The sequence below is a fragment of the Lepidochelys kempii genome, chromosome 6, assembly GCF_965140265.1.
Source record: "Lepidochelys kempii isolate rLepKem1 chromosome 6, rLepKem1.hap2, whole genome shotgun sequence".
Lineage (NCBI taxonomy): Eukaryota > Metazoa > Chordata > Testudines > Cheloniidae > Lepidochelys > Lepidochelys kempii.
The window spans coordinates 103251219-103267671 of record NC_133261.1 but is presented as its reverse complement, the minus strand read 5'-3'; the positions used below and the strand labels follow the sequence as shown (position 1 = coordinate 103267671).

At 40.9% G+C, this 16453-nt stretch overlaps 1 protein-coding gene across 5 annotated transcripts in view; it reads left to right on the top strand.

The window, feature by feature from the left end:
- The window catches only part of PPP4R3A (protein phosphatase 4 regulatory subunit 3A), a 72767-nt gene that overhangs the window by 45213 nt on the left and 11101 nt on the right, over positions 1-16453 (top strand). For 2 of the 5 annotated variants that reach the window (XM_073349442.1, XM_073349439.1), the window contains exons 5-10: positions 8892-8969; positions 9051-9167; positions 9777-9893; positions 13846-13977; positions 14092-14194; positions 15212-15370. In XM_073349442.1, the coding sequence (XP_073205543.1) occupies positions 8892-8969; positions 9051-9167; positions 9777-9893; positions 13846-13977; positions 14092-14194; positions 15212-15370 (706 nt within the window). The remainder of the gene's footprint in view (positions 1-8891; positions 8970-9050; positions 9168-9776; positions 9894-13845; positions 13978-14091; positions 14195-15211; positions 15371-16453) is intronic. The other 3 variants (XM_073349441.1, XM_073349440.1, XM_073349444.1) reach the window with 3 other exon arrangements.

Genomic DNA, 16453 nt, shown 5'->3' with positions numbered 1-16453 from the left:
GTTGAGTCCAGCCATGGTGGACTCCCCAGTGCAGGAAGATTTGGAGGATGACTTGGATGCTCCCTCCAATCTGGACACATTTCAAGATGGCCTGATTACCATGACGGCGCAGTTACCCCACTCCACCAGCAGGTGCACCAGCTCAGAATCCGGGTGCGGCACTGGCAACATCGTCAGCACCAACGCTGATTCAACATGGGGTGAGTCCACTATGATGTAGCGCCGATTGCCTTTGCCATGGCACCGATCCCCAGCACCATCTCAATTTCCATTGCCCTGGTCAGATTCGGACTTCTCCTCAGAATCCGAGGCAGACTCCTAAGCTTCCAGGTGGAGCCAGCTCTGCTCCCAGCACCGTTCTGGACAAGACAAGGGGCAGCCGGTGCCTGTAGCGTCCTGGCCTCCACAGTGGCAAAGACCGATGCAGTGGCACTTTTGGACACCATGGACCTATCACCAAGTTCAGGGTCTGAGTTCCAGATCCTTGTTGGAGGTGTGAATCCCTCCATTGGCCACATAGAATCATAGAATATCAGGGTTGGAAGGGACCTCAGGAGGTCATCTAGTCCAACCCCCTGCTCAAAGCAGGACCAATCCCCAACTAAATCATCCCACTTTGTCAAGCCTGACCTTAAAAACCTCAAAGGAAGGTGATTCCGCTACCTCCCTAGATAACCCATTCCAGAGCTTCACCATCCTCCTAGTGAAAAAGTATTTCCTAATATCCAACCTTAAACCTCCCCCACTGCAACTTGAGGCCATTACTCCTTGTTCTGTCATCTGCCACCACTGAGAACAGTCTATATCCATCCTCTTTGGAACCCCCTTTCAGGTAGTTGAAAGCAGCTATCAAATCCCCCCTCATCCTTCTCTTCCGCAGACTAAACAATCCCAGTTCCCTCAGCCTCTCCTCATAAATCATGTGTTCCAGTCCCCTAATAATTTTTGTTGCCCTCTGCTTTACGCTTTCCAATTTTTCCACATCCTTCTTGTAGTGTGGGGCCCAAAACTGGACACAGAACTCCAGATGAGGCCTGACCAATGTCGAATAGAGGGGAACGATCACGTCCCTCAGTCTGCTGGCAATGCCCCTACTTATACAGCCCAAAATGCTGTTAGCCTTCTTGGCAACAAGGGCACACTGTTGACTCATATCCAGCTTCTTGTCCACTGTAAACCCTAAGTCCTTTTCTACAGAACTGCTGCCTAGCCATTTGGTCCCTAGTCTGTAGTGGTGCATGGGATTCTTCCATCCTAAGTGCAGGACTCTGCACTTGTCCTTGTTGAACCTCATCAGATTTCTTTTAGCCCAGTCCTCTAATTTGTCTAGGTTCCTCTGTATCCTATCCCTACCCTCCAGCATATCTACTACTCCTCCCAGTTTAGTGTCATCTGCAAACTTGCTGAGGGTGCAGTCCACGCCATCCTCCTGATTATTAATGAAGATATTGAATAAAACCGGCCCCAGGACCGACCCTTGGGGCACTTCGCTTGATACTGGCTGCCAACTAGACATGGAGCCATTGATCACTACCCATTGAGCCCAATGATCTAGCCAGCTTTCTATCCACCTTATAGTCCATTCATCCAGCCCATATTTCTTTAATTTGCTGGCAAGAATACCGTGGCAGACCGTATCAAAAGCTTTGCTAAAGTCAAGGAATAACATATCCACTGCTTTCCCCTCAATCCACAGAGCCAGTTATCTCATCACAGAAGGCAATTAAATTAGTCAGGCATGACTTGCCCTTGGTGAATCTATGCTGACTGTTCCTGATCACTTCCCTCTCTTTGAAGTGGTTCAGAATTGTTTCCTTGAGGACCTGCTCCATGATTTTTCCAGGGACTGAGGTGAGGCTGACTGGCCTGTAGTTCCCCGGATCCTCCTTCCACATCTGTAGGCGTGGTAGGGATAGGGATGCTCAAAGGGTAGGAATGCTCAAGTACAGGCTGATGAGAACGTCAGCACTGGCACCGAAGTGGCTGTGGCATTGAGTGCTACTGCCACTTCCTGCTTCTCTCCAGTGGTGCAAGAGGATCCCCGTGAGCCAGAGGGGCAAGAGGACCCAGTACCTCCGAGGGCGTCATCTTCGTCCTCCCCAGATGAGGCAGTAGCAGGCACATCCACCACTTTGCCCACTATGGACACCAGAGCTCATCAAGACCTGTTCAGGAGGGTGGCCCAGAGCTTGCAGGCAGAAGTGGTCTCTGAGGACACAGATCCCATGGTGGATATTCTGGCCCCATAAGGGACCTTGAGGGTGGCTCTGCCCCTCATCAAAACTATACAAAATACCACCAAGGCGCTGTGGCACACGCCTGTCTCTATCCTGCTGACAGCCAAGGGCATAGAGCACAAGTACTTTGTGCTTTTTCAGGGGTATGAGCACTTCTTCACCCACCCCCAGTCCGGGCCTCTGGTGGTGGAGGCAGTAAACCACAAAGAGCGCCGGGGCAACTGGAGCCTACCCCCAAATCCAAGGACCTCTTCGGTTGGAAAGTCTACTCCACTGGGGGGCTCCAGCTTCGCATAGCAAACCAGCAAGAGGTACTGAGCAGCTATGCTTATAATTCTTGGAGCTCTCTGGCCAAACTCCAGGAATTGCTTCCAGCGGGACTCCCTTTTGGGGTTTGGAGCGGTTCTGGAGGAGGGAAAGATGGTGGCCAGGACCTAGGCCACCCGCATCAGAGCCAAGGCCATAGCCATGATACACTCTTGGCTACAGGTCTCAGGGCTCCCGCACGAGGTGCAGAATACAATTCAGGACCTGCCCTTTGATTGCTCTGGATTTTTTTTGCGGAACAGACAGACTCAAGGCTACATAGCCTTAGGGACTTGCGGGGCGACCCTCAAGTCTTTCAGACTGCATACACCAGCCCCACAAAGAAAGACATTCAAGCCCCAGGTCGCCCAACGTTTCTACCTTGTCCCTCCTAGACAGGACTTCTATAGGAAGCGGGGGGTAGAAGCAATAGGAGGCACCCATCTCAGTCCTCCTCTGGCCAAGGGCAGGGCTTGGCTAAGCAGCCCTCAGGTAAGCAGTTCAAGGTCCTCCCCTTTGGCCTATCAGTGGCCCCCTGGGTGTTCACCAAGTGCATGGCAGTTGTGGTGGCTTTCCTTTGAAAGCGTCAAGTGCAAATCTTCCCGTACCTAGACTGGCTCATCAAGGGCCAGTCCCAAGCTCAGGTGGAGGACAATGTGAACCTGGTACGTATGACGTTCCTCAGTCTCAACATGGTGAAGTCTGCTCTGGTTCCCACTCAAATATAATTCATCAGGGCCCTCCTGGACTCAGCCTAGGCCAGGGCGTTTCTGCCCAAATCTTGTTTTTTAGCCATGAGCACCGTCATACAAGGTTTCCACTGGTTTCCCACCATGACAGTCAGAAACTGCCTAAAATTACTCGGGCATATGGTAACATGCACTTGTTGTGCAGCATGCAACTCTGCTCCTTCATCCCCTCCAGGCGTGGCTGGCCCAGGTGTACAGACCACACTGGGACCATTTGGACAGTTTGGTCACACTTTTTCCTCGGGCTCTCGAATCCCTCCGGTGGTGGCTCGATCCACAGACAGTTTGTGCGGGACTACCCTTTTCCAAACCTCAGCTGTCGCTAGTTACAAATGCATCAGCGCTTGGGTGGGGAGCTTACCTGAGCAACCTCAGGATTCAGGGTCTACGGTCCCAGGCAGAACTATCGCTGCACATCAATGTCCGGGAGCTATGGGTGGCCTAGGTTGCCAGACATTTCAGACCCATCTTCAGAGCAAATGTATATTGATGTTGACGGACAATACCACAGCGATGTTCTATATAAACAAACAGGGTGGTGCTCGCTCCTCTTCCCAGTGCCAGGAAGCCCGTAGGTTGTGGAACTTTTGCATCGCCCATTCGATACAGTTGGAGGCATCGGATCTACCAGGCACACAAAATGAGCTGGCCGATCACCTCAGCAGATCTTTCCATGGCCACAAATGGTCTCTCCAACCGGATGTCATCAGCTATATCTTCTTGAGGTAGGGATCTCCCCAGGTAGACATGTTCACGACAGGAGGCAACAGGAAATTGTTCCTGAATCACAGCCCCAGCTTGATTGCGGATGCCTTTCTCGTCTCGTGGACAGGGCTCCTGCTGAACGCATTCCCGCCATTTCCACTCCTCACAAGATCCTTCTCAAGATCCAGCAGGACAAGGCTTCACTGATTCTCATAGCGTCAGTGTGGCCCCGCCAATACAGGTTCACCATGTTGTTGAACCTCTTGATGGACACTCCCATGATTCTAGACCTCATCACGCAGGACCACAGCCGTTTTCAGCACCCCAATCTGGAGTGTCTCCACCTCACCGCGTGGAAAATCCATGGCTAAACCCATTAAAGCTCCAGTGCTCTGATTCAGTTAGGGAGGTTCTTCTCGGCAGTAGAAAGCCCTCCACTCGTGCCACTTATCTAGCCAAGTGGAAAATGTTCCCTGTTTGGTCCTCACAGAAGGGCACCCCTCTGCTTAAGTCCTCAATTCCCTTTATACTGGACTACTAAAGCAGTAAGGGCTGACAGTCTTGTCAGTTAAGGTGCACCTGGCAGCTACTTCTGCTTTCCACCTGGGCGCAGCGGTGCAGTCAGTATTTGCTAACTCCATGGTTGGTCATTTCCTTAAAGGGCTAAACAGACTGAACCCCCAGGTGTAGCAGCTGGTCGTCGTCCCCCATGGGACCTTAACCTAGCGCCCTCAAGGCTCATGGGGCCCCCTTTCAAACCTCTAGCAACTTGTTTGTTGCTTTACTTCTCTTGGAAAGGAGCGTTTCTAGTGGCTATAACGTCTGTCAGAAGAGTGTCTGAGCCCTCTTGTATAGTTTTTTTTTTTTTTTTTTTTAATAAGGTCAAAGTACAATGGCAGCCACACTTGGCCTTTCTCCCTCAAGTTGTTTGCCAGTTTCATGCAAGTTAGGGTATCTTTTTGCCAGTGTTCTTCCCAAAGCCACACGCTAATGACGGGGAAAGCACTCCATTCCCTAGATGTTAGACGGGCTCTGGTTTTTTACATTGAGCAAACAAAGCCGTTTAGGAAGTCAACACAACTCATCATTGCCATTGCTGAAAGAATGAAAGGTCTGTCGATCTCATCCCAAGAAATCTCTTCTTGGATCACGGCCTGTATCAGGACATGCTACAACCTGGCAAAGATTCCAGCTCCACCACCAACAGTGCACTCCACAAGAGCCTAAGCTTCATCTGCAGTTTACCTGGCGCAGGTCCCCATCCAGGACATGTGCAGGGTGGCCATGTGTTAATCTATGCATACGTTTACGTCATCAGCAGGCTAGAAACAATACTGCGTTTGGCAGAGCAGTGCTCCAGTCTACAGCTTGGTGATCTCTGACCCCTCCTCCAAGGGACTGCTTGGGGGTTACCTACTTGGAGTTGACATGAGCAATCACTTGAAGAAAAAAGAGTTTAACTACTTTTCATAACTGTTGTTCTTTGAAATGTGTTGCTTATGTCCATTCCAAGACCCACCTGCCTCCCCTCTGTTGGAATATCCATCAAGAAGGAACCAAAGAGGTGGCAGGTCGTCAGGGACCTATATGCACAGTCATGTAGGCGCCACTCCAGGGGGCTGCACAGCCGGCGAGTACCACATGCACACGCCTACTTGGAATGGACATGAGCAACACATCTCGAATAACAGTTACGAAAGGTAGGTAACTGTTTTTTCTTTTACTTAGCTTTTATATTTCAGTTTTCTATAAGGTGCATTTATATATAATATAATATTGTGAACAACGCATACCCTTGTTCTTCTCAGCGAGCAACACAGCCTTTGTTAAGTGCATTAACAGGCTGAGCTGTAACTACAAAGCTAACTGAGTTTCAGTTACAGGTGGCCTATATTTTCTAGCAAGTTCTTCTGTTCTAATAACAGCAGCTTATTGTGCACATGTCAGATACAGGATTTGTATGCATACTATAGGATGGGATTTTTCAAAAGAACTCATTCCTATCTTAACTCTACAATGACTTATATGGGAGTAGGGTTAGGCCAGGGCTGAGAGCTTTTGGAAAAAATCTCATCCATAGAAAGCACTATGTGTTTATTAGAGGTTTGAGGAGAAAATTGTATATCATATTTGCAATACAGTTTCATAAAGTTTCAGAACAGAAGGTACCATTATTAGAGCTACTCTGGCCATTTGTATATCCTAGGTAATTACATTTCTCCCAGTTACTTTCATTTTGAACCCAGTTACTTGGGTTAGACTAAAGCATTCCAGTACTGATGAGACTAAACTTTGTGCCACAAGCAGAAAACAGGAGAGATTAAGATACCACCAATGCCTGAGGCCTCCACAGTGGCAGGCATTTGACTGGGTGGGATATGCCCAGATGATCCTAGCTGCTAGGAAGTAGATATAGTATGCAATCACAAAGTACTATATTGTAATACATACAGAGAGGGTTATAGAGTTATGGTTGCATACACAACTTTTAGCACTTGGGGTAAAATTTTCAAAATGCCTCTCCAATTTAGGCCCAGATCTCATTTTCAGAAGTGATTTAGGAGCCTAAATCATTAACTTTCAATGAAAATGGTACGAAGCTAAAGTCACTTAGACACTTCTGAAAGTTGTACTCTTCCTGACTTTTTATTGCTTTTAACCCTGTAATTTTAATGTTCTACTAATTTAGCTTTTTATACTCGCTTCCAGGGATCGTAATTGAGATGAAAAAGATGTGGTATAGACCATCCACTCATTCCCACTCCCAATAAAGGAGAAAAAATATGTTCCTTATGAGGTCATCTAGATGACAGTTATGATATGTTGCTATCATGGCAGGAATAAGCATGGATCTTGTTACTGGTTTAAGTGGCAATACATGGACCAGACTACTTCTCTCTTCCAGTTTGAGGTGGTGGTATTAATAATGTATGGTTCAATGTGCCACCCAGAAATATGTATGGCTTGCCAGCAAGTTAAAGAAGTATGGGATGGATGAATGGACAAAGAATGGGATGGATGAATGGACTGGATAGAAAGCTGGCTAGATCATTGGGCTTAACGGGTAGTGATCAATGGCTCCATGTCTAGTTGGCAGCCGGTAAATTGAATTGTAGACCCCATACTTGACTTCCTTGGGTATGACTTAAGTTGGAATCTGAAATGTTCGCTCCAGGCTACTAGTAAAGTTTTTTGTCTCTTCAGCTATAGCTCAGTTTGGAAGATCTCTAGAAGCTTCAAATGAGGCTTCTTAGATTTCCTTTTGTTGTGAGTAGGTGGTTGGCATTGCTTATCCTGATCTGAGCCGAAGAATTGCAAGATTGACAAATGGCACTCTCTAAGTATATAGGACACTTCCAAAGAAATCTGGGTTTCAGTCACTGTTTTGTTTTGGGTTTCTTGGCCACTTATTGCATTAATAATGTCTTAAGTATATTTCAACTTAGTGTTGAGTAGATTTTTCAAACGCTGCTTATATGTGGCGTGTAGGAAGCTTTCCCAGGCAAATGCTATCAATTACTGTTTGGGGGCGGGGGATTGTTTTTTTTTAAGAATTTTTAGCTCTTAGAATTATACTTGGTTTATGTTTGGAAGGTTAACTGATTATAGTGCTGTCGTCTTAAGTCTGCAGACAGATGGCTCTAGTGTGTCTGCCGCTGCTCATAGCTTTGCTAAGCTTCAGCAGCTTGAACGTTAATCAATCTTGACTGCTGCCATTAAGAATCTTGTGAGCAGCGGCAGTGGAACTGATAAGAATCTAATCATTTTCATTTGGTTTTCAGCACTCACCCCTTTCCCAACATCTTGGTGTTGGAATTTTCCTTTCCTGTCATATCATTTTTAAGCTGCTGGGTATAGTTATGTTGTTAAGATCTCTGGTAAAATTTCCAGGTCCTGTTTATGAATGATGTGGATAGAAGAGAGTGATTGATAAGGGTACATTATAAAAAAAAAAAAAAGTGATACTGAGAAAGAGTCAGAGAATGATTATTGAGGGGAGGGGAGAGACCGAATATGGGGTGATAATCAGATAATATAATATAGGGAGATATGAGGATTGAGAGAGACAAGGAAAAGAGGAGACTGACAGATGACAACATAAGATATAACACAATTGGAAAGAAAATGGAATGAACCTAGGAAAGAAAATTGCATATAACAGCAAGGAAAGGACACATAGTCAGTTACATGTCACCTTGATTGATCGGTCTTTCAGCCCTCATATAGATTACGCCAATCATAATGTCTTCTATCAGTTACATGTATTAAGTGGAAAGTTGATTAACACTTACAATTAAGTATCCTACACAAATGTATTTTCCCTTTAAAATTACTCTTGGGGGAATTCTGTGCCAAAAAAAATAAAAATTCTATGCACAATATTTTAAAATTCTGCAAAATTATGCATATTTTATTTGTCAAAATAATACAATATAATCACACTAGTTTCAGTTATTTTGGTAATTTATTTCAAAATATCATCAAGTTTGCCTGAGTGTTTGGTGTTTTTTTGACAAATCAGATTCCTTACTAGACAAATCAATAGAGAACTTTGAGTAATCCATTTAAACTACAATGTAGAAACTTATTTCCCACTCCCCTCAGAAGCAGTGCAAGGGCTTGGGGCAGGGTGTTGTGCTGAACACAGCCAGCTGACCACTGTTGTTATCTGTTCTGGCGCCACAGCATCCTCTGGTGGGCGAAAGGTGGAACTGCAGCACTTCGTGGGCAGAATTTTTTTCTGCACAGAAAATGCAAAATTTTGTGCCAGACATAAATTCTGTGCATTCACAGTGGTATAAAATGCTTGGAGGTATGGCTTTGGGGAGTTAATATTCTGAGGGTTAGTTTCAGTATTGCCAAATAAACACATGGCATTATCTTACTTTTGTAGGAAGATGAAAAATTTCTGACAGAATTGTTTGCACAGTTAACAGATGAAGCCACAGATGAGGAGAAAAGACAAGAATTGGTAAGCATTTGTAAAATATACATGAAGTGACTATTCATTGTCTGAATTTTGTTAATCACGAACGTATTTTCTACATTTTAGGTAAACTTTCTGAAAGAGTTCTGTGCATTTTCTCAAACATTACAACCTCAAAACAGAGATGCTTTTTTCAAAACATTGTCTAATATGGGTATACTGCCAGCACTAGAAGTCATCCTAGTAAGTTAATGCAATATGTATTTTTCTGAAATGACTCTTTGTAAATATTTGTTGTAACAGTTAATTTTTTTCATTTCAGAAAGGTAATTATTTAACAAGTAGTTACAACAACACTGCAGTGTTATGGCTTTCTGAAGTACTTAGGGATTTGTTTTGTCTGAAAGGGATACTGTCATCTTGAAATTCAGTCCACTTTAAAAAAACAAACAAACAAACAAAACAACTTTAAAGTAGTTTTAGGTATTACATCACTAAGTCCACCTAGCAGTTTTTGTGAATTTGCAATTTTTTCCAATCTTTATTCCTTTTTCTGGTCTGTTTCTATGTTCAGACTAAAACAGGGCTATAACCAATAAATCAGGGAAACTGTTAAACTGATTTCATACAAAGCTATCAATTAAACAAGAAAAAAACGGGGGGAAGGTCTCATCTCTTATTTATAGTGACTTTAGTTATTATTTGTAACAGTAATAGTTAACAATAAAAAATTCAGACAGAACTATGATTTCTGAAATTGCTTCTGTTCATTTAAAATACTACTGTCATGCCTTTCAAGTACAAGGATTTTTGTTTTTTAAAGTACTTAAACAGTTTTACTTGACTTTCCAGGGTATGGATGATGCACAAGTGCGAAGTGCAGCTACTGATATATTCTCATATTTGGTTGAGTACAATCCATCCATGGTACGAGAGTTTGTTATGCAGGAAGCTCAACAGAATGATGATGTAAGTAGGAGGTCTTCTGAAGCTTTTTTAGAAGATTCATATTTCTGTCTCTATTAGTGACTAAATCCTACTCTATGAGTTTGCATTTTTGACAAATGTGCATTTGAAATAGTTTTCCAGAACCTTTCCTTTTAAAAACAAACAAACAAACAAAAATCTATGGTTGGAAGGTTCTCTCTCGTACCCATCACAGTACTATTTACAATAATATTATTAATCACAACACAATTATATAATCTACAGCTTACCCTATTTTATCTATTAATCTTTCATATGTGGAAAGGTGACCATATCTCCTCATTTGCATAGCCTTCTTGGACCCCAATTCTGCAAACACTTACACTTAATGTTAAGGAACATGACTATCAGCAGTCGAATGGGGCCAGGGCACATTGTTAAGTACTTACTTTTTGTTTAAAACACCCCAATCCTGTAACTTTTCTACCCTGCCAGGTGCACCAATTGATGTGTAAATTTTAAGGCTGTCAAGCAATTAAAAAAATTAATCACACTCTTAAATAATAATAGAATACCATTTATTTAAATATTTTTGGATGTTTTCTACATGTAGCTAATTGATTTCAATTACAACGCAGAATATAAAGTGTACAAAGCTCGCTTTATTTATTTTTGATTAAAAGTATTTGCACTGTAAAAACAAAAGCAATAGTATTTTTCAATTTACTTAATACAAGTGCTGTAGTGCAATCTCTTTATCATGAAAGTTGAACTTACAAATGTAGAATTATGTACAAAAAAAACTGCATTAAAAAATAAAACAATGTAAAATTTTGGAACCTGCAAGTCCAGTCAATCCTACTTCTTGTTCAGCCAGTCGCTCAGACAAACAACTTTGTTTACATTTGCAGGAGGTAATGCTACCCCCTTCTTGTTTACAATGTCACCTGAAAGTGAGAACAGACATTCTCAGGACACTGTTGTAGCCAGATGCACTGAAGATTCTTGTGTCCCTTCATGCTTCAGCCACCATTCCAGAGGATATGTGTCCATGCTGATGAAGGGTTCTGCTCGATAACCATCCAAAGCAGTGTGGGCTGATGCATGTTCATTTTCATTATCTGTGTCAGATGCCACTAGCAGAAGGTTGATTTTCTTTTTTTGGTGGTTCGGGTTCTGTAGTTTCCGCATCAGTGTTGCTCTTTTAAGACTTCTGAAAGCATAATACACACCTTGTTCTGCTCAGATTTTGGAAGGTACTTCAGATTCTTAAGCTTTGGGTCGAGTGCTGTAGCTATTTTTAGAAATCTCACATTGGTACCTTCATTGCGTTTTGTCAAATCTGCAGTGAAAGTGTTCTTAAAACAAACAACATGCTGAGTCATTATCCGAGACTGCTATAACATGAAATATATGGCAGAATGTGAGTAAAATAGAGCAGGGGATATACGATTCTCCCCCAAGGAGTTCAGTCACAAATTTAATTTAACACATTTTTTTAACGAGCATCATCAGCATGGAAGCATGTCCTTTGGAATGGTGGCTGAAGCATGAAGGGGCATACGAATGTTTAGCATATCCGGCACGTAAATACCTTGCAATGTCGGCTACAAAAGTGCCATGCAAATGTCTGTTCTCGCTTTCTGTTGACATTGTAAATAAGAAGAGGGCAGCATTATCTCCTGTAAACGTAAACAGACTTGTTTGCCTTAACGATTGGCTGACCAAGAAGTAGGACTGAGTGGACTTGTAGGTTCTGAAGTTTTAGATTTGTTTTGTTTTTGAGTGCAGTTATGGAACATCCAAAATATTGAATAAATTTCAATTGGTATTCTATTGTTTAACAGTGAAATTAATCACGATTAATTTTTTTGAGTTAATCACGTGAATTAACTGTGATTAATTGACAGCCCTAGTAAATTTTAAGCTTTTTGTTTACCTTCTTTATTTTTAATAAACCTTTTGCAACAACTGTCACTTTTAATATGCATCCAGAGATTATTTTTTTACTTGAAAAATTACATGAAAGAAACTTTGTTCTTGTAATGTATTTAGCAAGCTAAATTCTCTAAAATAATTTTGATTATAGGATCAGAAATTTAGGGGTGCAAGAGATGTCAGTTTCAGTATGGTTAAGAAACATGTAACAGTTCAATATTTAATAGCACTTAAATGAATCCTTCAATATGTTAGGAATTTGCTTGTACAATATAATAAACAGAAGCTCTTTAATTTAAGTAAGATAGTGTATTAGTGAACTGTTGCTGTATTAGAACAGTCCTGCAACAGAAATAGAATTGGGGCTGGAATAAAGTAACTGTAAAGAACAAAGAAGGAAACGGAAAGCCATAGAAAGATGGAAGTTTGAATAAAAAATGAACCGATAGCCGTTTAAAAATGAATTCTGGATCTAATATACTTGGTATATATTTTAGCTGCTTTATATACCTGTCTCCCATAATCTTTTTGGTGTTACTTTAAAATACAGTCAGCTAAACAAAGAAAGAAATTGTACTACCTTTTATTTCCATGGTAATTTAAGATGATTCTGAGCATAGCTCTATTTAATTTCTGTATTGGTGGTTTAAGACCGTAATTTAATAGTGGGCAACTAAAATATTTTTAGTTCATATTTGGCCAGTGTTTCAAGTTCCTTTTAAAACTTGTTTTGTTTCAGGAAACATACTTTCATATAGTACAGCTAATTTAGTTTCTGTGTGGGAAAACTTCCTACAAATATGAAAGACAAGTTATAAATTAAGGCCCTGATCCTGCTAACAAATGTGCTTAATTTTACTTGTGAGTTGACCCATTGTCTTCAGTTGACTACTCAGGTGAGTAGAAGTAAAGCATGTGTATAAGTGTATGCAGAATCAGGGCCTTAACCCATTGACAGATGTCTGAATTTCCAGAAGGTCCTCCTGTTGCTGGTAAAAGAATAGAATATCAGGGTTGGAAGGGACCTCAGGAGGTCATCTAGTCCAACCCCCTGCTCAAAGCAGGACCAATCCCCAACTAAATCATCCCAGCCCGGGCTGTGTTAAACCTGACCTTAAAAACCTCTAAGAAAGGAGATTCCATCACCTCCCTAGGTAACCCATTCCAGTGCTTCACCACCTTCCTAGTGAAAAGGTTTTTCCTAATATCCAAACTAAACCTCCCGCACTGCAACTTGAGACCCTTACTTCTTGTTCTGTCATCTGCCACCACTGAGAACAGCCTAGATCCATCCTCTTTGGAACCCCCCTTCAAGTAGTTGAAAGCAGCTATCAAATCCCCCATATGCTTCTCTTCTACAGACTAAATAATCCCAGTTCCCTCAGCCTCTCCTCATAAATCATGTGCTCTAGCCCCCTAATCATTTTTGTTGTCCTCCGCTGGACTCTTTCCAATTTTCCACATCATTCTTGTAATAGCGCATGCAAGCACTAAGGGATTATATAAGAATGGAAAGTTTTACTCTTGAACTCCTATTTTGCAAACATTTATGCATTTGAATAACTTTACACATGTGAGTAATCCCATTTAGTTCAGGAGTTCTGTGTGTTTTCAGAAGTAGGGCCTTGCATTATATTTTAAAAGGACACTCAGGTTAAAACTCCTAATTTCAAAAAACAAATTCCCTAATGCACATACTTAAAATTCTTAAATTGAATTTATGATGTACCCTCTCACTACCTTTTTTTGTGTTTTCAAAAAATGTGTCTAACTTTTATCCAATTTTTTTATTTATATGCCATTTTTAATTGCTCTAAAAGATTCTCATGGATGAGTATAGTGCATTAGTATTAGGCATGCAAACAGAGTAGGTTTCCATGGGCATTTTTAAAAATACATTTCAAGGATCTATTTCTATTAGTCTTAAACTTTGTCCTAAAATCTTGTATTTTACAAAATCTTAGTTTTGGGCCAAATTTGACCTGACAGTGTCCCTTTTAATTTTAGTTTTTCTTAGTCATTACTAATCTCTTCATTTTTATGTCTCTTCTATTAGGATATTTTACTCATTAACCTCATCATAGAACACATGATTTGTGATACAGATCCTGAACTTGGAGGGGCAGTCCAACTCATGGGTCTCCTTCGTACTTTAGTTGATCCAGAAAACATGCTGGCCACAGCCAATGTAAGTGCATTCCCAAATTCGAGTACGGTTGGGGGTTTTTGGTGTGTTAAAATGCTGTTGGTAATGTATGTTACTTTCATATTAAAATATTAATGATTTTTTTTTATCCTTTAGAAAACTGAAAAGACAGAATTCCTGGGTTTCTTCTATAAACATTGTATGCATGTTCTCACAGCTCCCTTACTGGCTAATACAACAGAGGAGAAGCCTAGCAAAGGTGAGACTACTGTGAATGTTAGCAGTCATGTCCAAGGCTATTGAATTGTAGTACATAGAATAGAATAACTGTCAAAGGATGTCTGAAACTCTGCATGATCAGAATAAGAGTATTTCAAAAGATTAATGTCTGATTGGAGCCAGAAAGTTGACTCGGAGCCATGTGAAAACATTGGAAGTATGCTTTTCAGTTACTCCTTTTGAAATTCATATATTCAACAAAGAAAAATAAAATTTAATTTTGAACCAGCTTCCAGAAAATTTTGAAATTGTATTTTATTTTTCTTTGAATCTCATGTGTGCATTTATAATAGCCTGTAACTCAACTATGTTTCAAATCAACTAGTTTTACATCTTTAGGCGAAGAAATCTGAGTTTAAATTTTCCATTTCTCTCTCTCGTTCTTTAACATATAATTCTAATGGGTCCTTATTTCATCTTTGATCTAGTGCTAGGTTGTAGTCTAGAATCCTTTTTTTTTTTTTTTTTTTTTAAATCTCTTACATGCCTTTTAACAAATTACTTTAGGCTGGGTCCACATTAGAAACTTTTGCTTGTATAGTAATGTCAGTTAGGGATGACTTTTTGTACAACATTTCTATACTGGCAAAAGCCCTAGTATAGATGCAGTTATGTGGGCATAGCAGGGCTTTTACTAGTCTCTCTTATTTTGCTCACCAAACTGGTATAAACGATACTGGCAAAAGCACTGTTTTGCAGATACAATCTGTGTCTATAGTATAGGAGTATTTGCTTGTGTAGTGATCCTGGCAAACCTTTTCAGATGTAGACCTGGGCTTTTGGTGAAAATACCAAATCACTGCAGGGATTGTATATTTGTTTTGTAAAGGTCTAAATGTGGCTTCCATTTACCTAAACTAGTTGCAGGAGAGCACAATGGCATTTAAGCATCTAGTTATCTGATTGCATCTGCAAATCTGGAGTCACCTTGTGAAAAGTAGGCCCTAAATATTTTTAAAATCATGTTCTTGTTAACATTTTGTTTTTTGTTTTATAGATGATTTTCAGACAGCCCAGCTCTTGGCATTAATATTGGAATTGCTAACATTCTGTGTAGAACATCATACGTATCACATAAAGAACTATATTATTAACAAGGATATCCTACGGAGAGTGCTAGTTCTCATGGCCTCAAAGCATGCTTTCTTGGCGTTATGTAAGTTTGAATTATAGAGAATAAACTATTAGCTTTGTGAATATTAATATTTAATTCTTTAATTGTATTTTACTGGAAGAAAAACACATTTACAGAAGCATGACGGTTACCAGTTCAGTACAAATATGCTACCTTTACAACTAGGTCTATATTTCTCATAGCAAATTGTTGATATGTTATTCCTCAATGATGAAGCAAGATGAAATTGAAAGAGGCTGTATTAATTAAACTAGCTAGGGGAACACTTCCTAGGTTTTAAATAATACTGGCTTTAGAAAAAATTTAAAAGCATTTTTTAATTGGACATCTGGATCTCTATCTATAATAAATGTAAAATTTTTAAGTACTGAGGATCTTCGCTGTTGATGCATGTTCAGATGCTTCTCCTGAGCTAGTATTTAGAATCCAGTAACAGCACATTGGTCAAGGTCAGCACTTCTTGGGCTTGTTTATACAGGGCTTTAGTCTGCACCAGAGACTTGTAAATTCTAGTGTGTTGCACATTAACTGGCCTGTTCTGACCCTGCTGGCACGTAGTAAAAGTTCCTTAGCATGCATTAACATAGTCCCATTTAAAGCAGAATTATATTAACATGTGAAAAAACTTTTAATGTGCATTAGCAGATTCACGTTGGCTGGTTAGTATGTGACACCCTAGTGCACACTAGAATGAACACCTTTCTGGTGTGGACTAATGCACAGTATAGACAAGTTGTGTTGTGCTAATGATAGTACTACTTTCTGGAGAGAAAGCACTTCTGGTGGTAAATGTCAGTGAGCTTTGAACAACCATGTAAAGAAAATTCATTTCATTGTCAAGACTAATAGTGGGAAGGCCTTGAACAGCAACTCCAAAAAGTTCAAGTGACTAATTGAGCAGTTGTTACTACCTTTGCAAAAGGTTCACAGGGAAATAAACAGCTTAGAGTGAGAAGGGCGTTTTGAGTGTTCCATTGAAAATCATTCTGGCAGAATCAAAGCCCTTCAATAATGACATTTCACACATGCATAAGTTGGTCCATTTTCATCACTTTTCACAAAACAATGGAGGGAAGGTTACCTGCATTAGACCTCGTCTACAGT